Source organism: Micromys minutus (genome assembly GCF_963924665.1).
Source record: "Micromys minutus genome assembly, chromosome: 13".
Classification (NCBI taxonomy): Eukaryota; Metazoa; Chordata; class Mammalia; order Rodentia; family Muridae; genus Micromys; species Micromys minutus.
The window spans coordinates 59,319,560-59,331,113 of NC_137982.1; the positions used below are offsets into that span (position 1 = coordinate 59,319,560).

The 11,554-nt window shown below is 34.5% G+C and overlaps 1 protein-coding gene across 1 annotated transcript; it reads right to left on the reverse strand.

Moving 5' to 3' along the window:
• Positions 1-9,713: 9,713 nt before the first annotated feature.
• LOC308429030 (olfactory receptor 4C15-like) lies at positions 9,714-10,649 on the reverse strand (the record flags this gene model as incomplete). The annotated part of the gene is made up of 1 exon (XM_080927677.1): positions 9,714-10,649. One exon carries the CDS (start codon positions 10,647-10,649, stop codon positions 9,714-9,716), a length of 936 nt encoding a protein of 311 aa, XP_080783803.1.
• Positions 10,650-11,554: the final 905 nt, after the last annotated feature.

Genomic DNA, 11,554 nt, shown 5'->3' on the forward strand with positions numbered 1-11,554 from the left:
AAGACCCAGCTATTCCACTTCTGGGCATATACCCCAGAGACACTTTAATATACAACAAAGATATATGCACCACAATGTTCACAGCAGCTCTATTCATAATAGCCAGAAGCTGGAAAGAACCCAGATGTCCTTCAGAAGAGGAATGGATACAAAAATTTTGGTACATTTACACAATGGAATACTACTCGGCCACCAGAAACAATGACTTGACCAAATTCTTAAGAAAATGCCTGCATCTGGAGAATATAATTCTGAGTGAGATAACCCAGTCACAAAAGAACAGGCATAATATGCAGTAACTGATAGTGGGATGCTAACCCCAGAGGCTCGCACTGCCTCAGAAACAACTCATAGACTGTATGAAGTCCAAGATATAAAGAAAACAAAACAAAACAAAACAAAAAAATCTTTACACAACAAGAAAACTTTGACTATTTCCATGTTACATTTTGTTTTACATGTACTTTATGCTCATTCTAACTATTAAGTTTTCAATGCATATTATCAAACCTTTAAAAAAATCAAGTACTGACTAAAAATATATTCATACAATTTTATGTAAATATTATTTCAAAATCTGAAAAAACAGTACTGACAAAAATGTATTGTGTAATTTTATGCAAAAAATGCTTAAAATATGTACATTTATCTTTGTTTTGTAAAATAAAGTTGTTAAAAAAAAGGAAATGGTTGCATCTAGAGAATATCATCCTGAGTGATATAACCCAGTCACAAAGGAACAAACATATTATACAGTCACTGATAATTGTACACTAACCCCAGAACGTTCTGAATACCCAGAAACAACTCACAGACTTTGTGATGTTCCAAAAAAAGAGAATATATTTTAATTAAAATTGAACTGTGTCACATTCCCCTTTCCTCGCTACAGCCTTTCCTAGTTTCTCTCCTATCCTTTCAAATTAATAGCCTCTTCTCCTATATTATTGTTACATATATACATATGTGTATGTATATGTACCCAGTAATACTTAGTTACAACCTTAAAAATGTAGTCATATACTTTTATGCAAAAATGCTGAAATCTGTACATTTATCTTTGTTTTTTAAAATAAAGTAAAAAAAAAAGAAATCTCTGTTCAATACTTGTAGAACATAGTAAACTTGGAGATTGGAGGGAGTGGTAGGGTTGATGAGGGAGCACTCTAGTAGAGGCAAGTGGAGGGGTAATGGGATAGAGAAATTCCAGACGGGAAACTGGGAAAGGAATAACATTTGAAATATAAATAAATAAGATATCCAATTTAAAAAAGGAAAAAAAATAAAAATGTAAAACAGAAAAAAAAAAAGATCAGTCTGAGTCAAACATGCAAGATCTGTTTAATATAAAGGACAGAGTAATAAGCCTAGAGACTGAACAAACTCTTTAAAGTTACTTTTTAGTACCCTCAGAGTAGAAAAATTCAAAATATTTGTCATATGCTTCTTTTGTACAGTGCTTAAGCATTGATTTCCAGTTATTTTGAACCTAGTCACAAATATAAAAAAATGGATAATTTAAGTTCCCTTATAAAAGATTATGAATAATGATGCCCAGGAGCAACATATCTTCTGCTTTAACTGGAGTCAAGATATAAGGACTAGTTTCTTTTTATTCAAATTTCCTGTTTCATATCAACACAGTTTAATCAACTGCTATATGTCTTTTACTCTATTATGTATGTTGTGACTTTCATGAAATAGCTGTCAATAATTGTTGCTAACAATATTCATATATCTAACTTTCAGTTTTAACTATCCTTATCATCTTCTACTTTACCATTGACCTTTGTATAAGCATTACCTGTTTCTGCTAGAATTACAGAGTAGAATACAATGAGCTTTAGCAAAGATAGTATGAGAAATATATTTATATTTTGCATTGGAGAATGATTTTTGTACTATATACTGTGATGCTGATTATCATACATGTAGATCTGGGTTCAATCTGGATTTTGCTGCTGTCATTATTATGATGCATTTCTTAACACAGTATTTTGTAGAACATTCTTCTCTGTCACTTTCAAATTGATCAGTAAAGAACTGAACATACTATTAGATAGGCAGGAGAAATAAATTCATACCTCCATGCCTTGAGTGGAAAACAGAGGGGCTCAGGTATAAGAAGGGATTTGCGATTGGTTTGCGACGAGAATTTACCATGAGGATTTGTCATTAACAGGTAATTCTACATGAGTGAGAAGTAGGCCAGAAAACAATCATTGAGGTAGAATAGCTGAAGCCTGCCTTTTTTAGTGCCTGGACTTTATTTACATAAATATATTAGCTCTCAATGTTCTTTATTGAAAATATTAAGAGGGCAATAGAAAAACTCTCCTCCTGAATTATTCTCTATTATTTTACACGTGCATATATATTTAGTACTTGTGTGATGGATTCATATTAGTAGCAACTCTTATCTTTCTTTCATACCTTCTAATTTTTCATTTTTGCAAATTAAAAAGTCTAAACTTTAATTTTGTTTGTATAGCTTTCAGGTAGTAGATATTGTTTTGTATTGTTTTGCTTTGTTTTCCTAGATTGTAATGAATGACTTTGAGTGTGAATACCTAGCATTTTCAAGTTGACCGTACTTCTCCATATTGCAGCAGTTTTCTTCTAATTTTCATTATAAAGCATCACAAGTACATGAACATTTCTCATTTTCATATTATTTTTTTTTGTCTTCAAAACAAGATTTATTATTTTTTTAACATGAAAATACATGGAAAATACATTGGTCTCTTATCTGTTACAAATAAGACTCAAATTATTAATCATAACAAGAAGTGTTTCTTGAGATATTTCCATCTACACAAAAGACTAACAGCTTATTATTTTTTTAAAGATATTAAACATTTTTTGCTTAAAATTATACATTTTTGTCAGTACTGTTTTTTCATACATTAAAATAAATTTTACATAAAACCATGTGAATATGTTTTTTAGTCAGTACTTGATTTTTTTCAAGGGCTTGACAGTATGCATTGAAAACGTACTAGTTGCAATAAGCGTAAAGTACATGCAAAACAAAACGCAACATGGAAATAGTCAAAGTCTTCTTGTTTTGTGAATATATGTATAGTTTTTGTTTTCTTTATTTCTTGGACTTCATACAGTCTGTGAGTTGTTTCTGGGGGAGAGCAAGCCTCTGGGGTTAGCATCCCACTATCAGTGACTGCATATTATGTCTGTTCTTTTGTGACTGGGTTATCTCACTCAGGATGATCTTCTCTAGATGCAGCCATTTTCTTAAGCATTTGGTTAAGTCATTGTTTCTGGTGGCTGAGTAGTATTCCATTGTGTATATGTACCACAATTTTTGTATCCATTCGTCTTCTGAAGGACATCTGGGTTCTTTCCAGCTTCTGGCTATTATAAATAGAGCAGCTATGAACATTGTGGTGCATATATCTTTATTGTGTATTAAAGTGTCTCTGGGGTATATGCCCAGAAGTGGAATAGCTGGGTCTTCAGGTAGTACTATATTCAATTTTCTGAGGTATCGCCAGACAGATTTCCAGAGTGGTTGCATTAGCTTGCAACCCCACCAACAGTGGAGAAGTGTTCCTATTTCTCCGCAGCCTCGCCAGCATCTGCTGTCATCTGAGTTTTAGATCTTAGCCAATCTGACTGGTGTGAGGTGGAATCTTAGGGTTGTTTTGATTTGCATTTCCCTGATGGCTAAGGATGTCGAGCACTTCCTCAGATGTTTCTCGGCCATTCGGTGTTCCTCAACTGAAAATGATTTGTTTAGCTCTGTACCCCATTTTTTAATAGGGTTATTTGATTCTCTGGTGTCTAGCTTTTTGAGTTCCTTGTACACCTTGGATATTAGGCCTCTATCTGATGTGGTGTTGGTAAAGATCTTTTCCCATTCTGTTGGTTGCCGTTTTGTTTTCTTGACGATGTCCTTAGCCTTACAGAAACTTTGCAATCTCATTAAGTCCCATTTGTTAATCTTTGACCTTAGAGCTTGAGCCATTGGTGTTTTGTTCAGGAAATTTTCTCCTGTGCCTATGTGTAGGAAAACTAAGGTTTTCCCTACTTTCTCATCTAATAGTTCCAGTGTATCTGGTTTAATGTGGAGATCTTTAATCCACTTACACTTGAGCTTTGTACAAGGAGATAAGAACGGGTCTATTTTCATTCTTTTGCATGTTGAGTGCCAGTTGGACCAGCACCATTTGTTGAATAGGCTGTCCTTTTTTTATTCAATGTTTACTGCTCCTTTGTCAAAAATCAGGTGACCATATACATGAGGGCTCATTTCTGGATCTTCTATTCTATTCCATTGATCCACTTGCCTATTTCTGTACCAGTACCATGCAGTTTTCAGCACAATTGCCTTGTAATATAGCTTGAGGTCAGGGATAGTGATTCCCGCAGATTTTTTTTGTTGTTGAGGATGGATTTCGCTATTCTAGGTCTTTTGTTATTCCATTTGAAATTTCACATTGATCTTTCCAATTCCATGAAGAACTGGGTTGGAATTTTGATGGGGATTGCATTGAATCTGTAGATTGCTTTTTGTAGGATGGCCATTTTTAAGATGTTGATCTTTCCAATCCTTGAGCATGGGAGATCTTTCCATTTTCTGAGATCCTCCTCAATTTCTTTCTTTAGAGGTTTGAAGTTCTTGTCATACAGGTCCTTTACTTCCTTAGTTAGAGTCACACCAAGGTATTTCATAGTTTTTGTAACTATTGTGAAGGGTACCTTTTCCCTAATTTCTTTCTCCACATGTTTGTCCTTTGAGTATAGGAAGGCTACTGATTTGTTTGAGTTAATTTTGTATCCGGCCACTTTGCTGAACTTGTTTATCAGCTGTAGGAGTTTCATTTTCTTATTATTTAATTCATCCTTTCATTTTTGTCCTGTAATTTCTCTTTTCTATTTTTCCCTTTCTATTATTTATTGGATATTCTTTGTATTTACATTTTAGATGTTATGTTCTTCTCCCAGTCTCTTTTCCCCTCCCCTTCCATTTGCCTTCATGAAGGTGCTTTCTGTCCCAAACACCCTCTCCCATATCAGTACATTGGCATTCACCTTCACTGGGAAAATGAGCCTTCATTGGGCCAAAGGCCTCTCCTCTAATTGATGCTAGAAAATTCTGTCCTCTGCAACATATACACGTGGGGCCATTGATCTCTCCATACAAACTCATTGGTTGGTGTTTTCGTCCCTGGGAGTTGTGGTAGGTTTGGGTAGCTGTTCTTTTTGTTTTTCCAACTGGGTTGCACACCCTTCCAGCTTCTTCAGCCTTTTCTCTAGCTCCAACATTGGGGGTCCTTGTGTTCAGTCTGATGGTTAGCTGTAAGCATTCTTCTCTATATCAGTAGGGCTCTGGAAGAGCCTCTGAGGAGGCATCCAAATAAGGTTCCTTCTAGAAAGCACTACTTGGCATCAGCAATAGTGCTTGAGTTTAGTGGCTGTATATGGGGTCAATCCCCAAGTGAGGCAGTCTCTGAATAATCTTTTCTCCAATCCCTGCTCCTCTCTTTGTCCTTTTACTTTCTCCTATGAGCATTTGGTTTTTTCTTCTACAAAAGACTGGGGAATCTACTTTGTGGACTGCCTTCTCTTTGAGCTTCATAATTTCTGTGAATTGTTTCTTGGTTATTCCGAGCTTTCTGGCTAGTATCCACTTATAAGTGAGTATATACCATAAGTGAATTTTTGTGACTGGGTTACCTCAATCATGATAATAGCTTCAAGTTCTATTCATTTGCCTAGAAATTTCATAAAGTTGTTTTTAATAGCTGAATAGTGCTCTATTGTGTATATGTACCACACTTTCTGTATCCATGAAAGACATCTGGGTCTTTCCTGCTTCTAGCCATTATAAATAAGGCTGTTATGAACAGGGTGGACCATGTGTTTGTGTTAGATGTTGAAGATTCTTTTGGCTATGTGTCCAGGAAAAGTATAGCTGGGTCCTCAGGTATTACTATGTCCATTTTTCTGAGGAACTGCGTGATTGATTTTCAGAGTGGTTGTAACATTTTACAATCCCACTAAAAATCCCAGTTAAAAAAAAAAGAACAGTGCAGGAGTGTTCTTTTTTCTCCACATCCTTGCCAGCATCTGGTGCCACCTGATATTTGATCTTAAACATTTTGAGTGGTGTGGGGTAGCATCTTAGGATTGTTTTGAATTGCATTTTTCTGATCATTAGGAATGTTGAGCATTTCTTTAGGTGAACACTCAATATTCCTCATTTGTAAAATTCTTTGATTAGCTCTGTACCCCATTTTTAATAGGATTATTTAATTCTCTAAAGGCTACCTTCTTGAGTTCTTTGTATATATTGGATACTAGCCCTCTATCAGATGTAGGATTGTTAAAGATTTCTTCCCAATCTGTTGTTTGCCATTTTGTCCTTTTGACAGTGTCTTTTGCCTTACAGGAGCTTTGCAATTTTATGGGGTCCCATTTTTGGTATTTGATCTTAAAGCATAAGCCATTGGTGCTCTGTTCAGGAAAATTTTCCCTGTGCCTATGTGTTTTAAGATATTTTCCAACTTTCTTTTCTAGTTTTTCAGTTTACTTGGTTTTACGTGGAGGCCTTTTGTCACCTTGGATTTGAGCTTGGTACAAAGAGATAAGAAAGGATAAATTTGTGTTCTTCTGCATGCTAACTGCTATCAGAACCAGCACCATTTGTTGAAGAGGCTTTCCTTTTTCCATTGAATGTCTTTAGCTCCTTTGTAAAAGGTAAGTGACCAAAGATGTATGTGTTCATTTTGGGTCCTCAATTCTATTCCATTGATCTACCTGCCTGTCTTTGTATCAATACCATGCAGTCTTTATGACAGTTGATCTGTAATACAGCTTGAGGTCTGATTTCTCTTTCCATCATGCACTCCAACATGTATTTATTTGTTTGTATGTGTATGTGAGTGTGGTGCATTCATGAGTTTGTGTGTGCATATGAGTATGCATACATAGATAAAGGGTCACAAATAAAATCTCTTCTTTCTTTTAACTATATTTTTGAAGTAAGGATTTTCTAGAATCATAACCCCTACTGTTTAGCTAGGATCACTGGTCAGTGAGATTTGTAGATTCATATGCTCCATTCTCTCTAACAATAAGATTATATGCATCCAAAATATTCTTACTTTTTCACATAGAAGCTAGGTATGTGCACTCAGATTCTCACTCTTTGTAGGAAGCACTCTATCAAATGAACAATCTCCCAATTTTGAAAGTTTATAGATTTTATTTACTAAAGATATCTGTACTATCATATTATATAGTTTTTGTTTGTTGATAATAGAGAAGAAATAACAAAACAAAATAGTAGTATTTTGATCTAGAAACAAATGTGGAATAAAGATTATATAGGGGTGTGGTGATGAATCAAGACTGATAGTAATAATAATACCCTAAGAGATAACTAACAAAAGTTTTATATGATTTATGCTTTTAGAATATATTTTCTAAAGTGCTTTATTTATTTATTTATTTATTCATTTATTTATTTATATCCCAATTGCTGCCCAACTTCCTGCTCCCCTCTCACTGTGTACCTACCCCATCCTCATTCCTTTTACCTTTGAGAAGATAAGCCCCACCACCCTGTCACATCTGGTCACTGCAAGATCATGTTTCTCTTCTCCTACTAAGATTAGACAAAACAGTCCTCTTAGTAAATGGATTCTACAGTCAGGCTACAACTTAAGGAATAGTCCCCATTCTGGTTGTTGGGGGATTCACATGGAGACTGAGTTGTGCTGCTGCCAAATATGAGCGTGAGGACTAGGTGTAGCTTGTGCATCTTCATTGCTTTGTGGATCAGTATCTGAACATTCCCAGGGGGCTACTCTTACTCTTCCAGTAGAGTTCCTATCCTCTTTGAGGACTTCAATCCTTCTCTCAACTCTTCTACAAGAGTCCTCAACCTTCCTTCAACGTTTGGTTGTGTCTATCTTCATCTGTTTTAGTCAGCTGCAGGGTAAGGCCTCTGAGAGGTCAATTATGCTAGGCTACTGTCTGCAGTCATAAGAGAATAAAATTAATGGTGTCAGGGATTAGTTGGGTTTTATGTCAAAAGCTGGTAATACTCACTACTAAAAAAATCTGAACAAAACAGATTATTTTCTAGACAGATATCACTTAACAAAGTTAAATCAAAATCTGGTAAAGTATCTAAACAGCCCCATAACCCTAAAGGAAGTAAAAACAGTCATTAAAATTCTCTAAACCAAAAAAAGCCAGGGGCCAAAGGTTTTAGCATAGAATTCTACGAGACATTAAAAGAAGAGCAAATATATATATATATATACCTTAAATCATTTCACAAAATAGAAACAGAAGAAATGCTACCCAACTCATTCTATGAGGCTACAGTCACCCTGACACCTAAACCACACAAAGATTCCATAAAGAAAGAAAACTTCATACCAATTTCATTTATAAATATTGATGCAAAAATATATCAAATGAGAGACAAAAAGACTAGCATGACAAACCCTGGCTTATACAAATTGTTTTTTACACATCTGATCTCATGTGATTTATTTGCATTGTTTCAATATTGTTTTCTACTCATTTTAATCGTTCAAACATTTCCCAGTGATAAATCAGCATAAACTAACATAGATTCTGCATGTTAGTGTTCTTTAGCAAAATCACCCATTACTTAGTATTTTTTACCACAAAACTCAATTGAACTGAGGTGCTATTAGTTATGAAAAGAAAAATATATTATATAAAGTTAATTACCTGCAAATTACACTCAATAATTTAAATGGAATGAACCATAACTGTCAAAAATATGGTAAGAGACATATGCTCAAGATATAACTTGCTCATACATGTTATTGATGAAAAATAGTGCCCATTTTTTCCTTTGTTTTTGCGCAGGAGGTGCTGTGGGTAACAGAGGACCCTGAATTAGATTATTCAATGAGACCTAGAGGTGAGGTTCTCCTTTTGTTCCTCTTTTCAGTTTAATATATGGAGGTCGCACACACACATTTTCTCTTAGAAAGATATCTTTTATTTTCCCTCATAATCTCAAATGTATTTTATTTTGTCAGGCAGCTTTTTAAATGAAAATACTGAGAATGTGAATGATTCAACAAGTTCCAAAATAAAGACTCTCTTGACTTCAGGAAAGTTTAAAATTAAAATTGCTTTATCACATAACAATATTGAATAGCAAAGTCAGAGTAAAAGCTTGAACAGATAAAACAGTTTTCTCAACTCAAAGCTATTTTACACCATATAAGACTGATGTCTTGAATGAGTTAACAGATGCCACACCTTTACACATCAATATTGATGTTTTTATACTCTCCTTTTGGTTTTCAAAGTGTAAGGTTTCATGTGTGTCCATACATGTTTGTGTATCTATTGTGTAATCTGAGACATATATATGGTTATATATGAAGGGTGTACAGTATTTGCTCCTATACACATGAACTTAAAACCAAAAAAGGATACTTATTATTATTACTATCTATAAGACCAAATCTCATTTCTTTGTGCCAAATCTCCACTAATCTTTGAACTCAGTGTTGTTGGGACAGATTAGCAGATTCATGAGTTCATTAAATTCATTGGTCTCAATTTCATAGTTGAGTTAAATACGGAGTGATATGGCTTGCTTCTCATATGGGTCCTGAGAATCCCAACTCACATCATAATTAGCAACTGCTCTTACCTATTTACCCATTTCCTCAGTACTGTAAGTACAAATTTTACTTGTTATCAGAAACTACTTTAGATCTTCTGCACATTTTTCTGATAGCATTCTTGATTTCCTTATTCCTGAATGTGTAAACCATAGGATTTAGCAGTGGTGTCAAGACATTGACAAATATAACAACATATTTCTCATATGGGAATGGTGATGTAGTTCGTGCATATATTAATATACATGGGACAAAGAACAAAAGAACAACTGTAATATGGGATCCACAGGTGGAGAGAGCTTTAAGTCGTCCTTCAGTACTATGGGCTCTCAGAGAGAACAAGATGACACCATAGGAGACAAGCAGCAAGGAGAAGATAATGATGCAGATTGAGCCACTATTTGCAAAGACCAAAATGATGAAAATGTGTGTATCAGTGCAAGCAAGCTTGAGTAATGGGAATAAGTCACAGATATAATTATCAATAACATTGGGTCCACAGAATGGTAGCTGCAAAGTAAAAATAACTTGCGTAATAGAATGTAAAAATCCGCCTGCCCAGGCAACCCCCACCAAAACACCACAGAGTTTCCAGGTCATGATGTATGAGTAGTGAAGGGGTTTGCAAATGGCCACATAGCGGTCATAAGCCATAGAAGCCAGGACAATAACCTCCACACCAGTGAAAAAATGAAAAGCAAACAGTTGTGTCATGCAGCCTTCAAAGGAAATGGTCTTCTTTTCATAGAAGAAATCTAAAATAAGCTTGGGTGTTACAACAGTAGAAGTGCAGGTATCCAGTATGGACAGGAATATCAGGAAGAAGTACATGGGGGAGCCCAGCAGTGCAGGGCTGTAGATGATGGTTGCTACAATAATCATGTTGCCTCCAACTGTTGCTAGGTACACCAGGAGAAATACAACAAACAGTATCTTCTCAATTATGGGGTTCTGAGAAAGACCCAGGAGTATGAACTCATTGACAATGCTATGGTTTTCCATCATTCTCAAGACAAAGGTTAAAGCAAAATATGTTAATATAAATCTATAAAAATGATAAAAAGTCATATAAGAGCATGATATTTCAGTCAAAAATTATTGAGTGATTTTATTAAAATTTAAGCAGAATACAAAAAATTAAAGAGTATAGTTCTGTAGTAAGTAGAATTGACATATAAAATTATTGATTACTTAAAATTAATTACAGTTTGATATTAAGGATAAAAAATCTAAAAGCATCTTCTCTAACTTGGATTAGATGATAGAAATAGTGCCCATTTTTATCAATAGCTATGAGTTTTTCATGTGAAATATTAAAAAGATAACTTGAAACTGCATTGTATATGTGAACAAAATATTATAACTTATGAATTGTATCATACATTCAAGTGAGATGATGCAGGAGTATGGAGACTGCTATGACTGAATGAAGCATTGCCTAATCAGGCAATAATAAATAAAAGACAAATTGCTATAAGGTGTCCTAACATTATGTTTGTATTTTAAATTTCCTTAAAATTTATACATAGACTGAGACTTCAGATAGATTAATTTATCCTTTGTAATAATAAAATAGCTGAGGTGTAGGTCAGCATTACACATTCAATAATACATATGTTGAAAGTGGTATTTCCCTCATAATTCATTATTTAAAAACATGATCAAAAGTTTATGAAAATTATGCTGTTGTCATGGCATCAAGGTTAGATTGCTGAAAAAGTAAATGACTACTGTTCAAGACTCAGCCTTTTAATCGGTGTAAAAGGTGGCATGATGCTCATTTATTTCTTTAAAAGTTACAATAAAATTTTACCCACAGGAGGGAAAAAAAACACTAGTTCAGGAATTTAAGAGAATAGACCTCCATATTGACAGGCTTTCATAGAATCAGAAAAGGATGAATGATT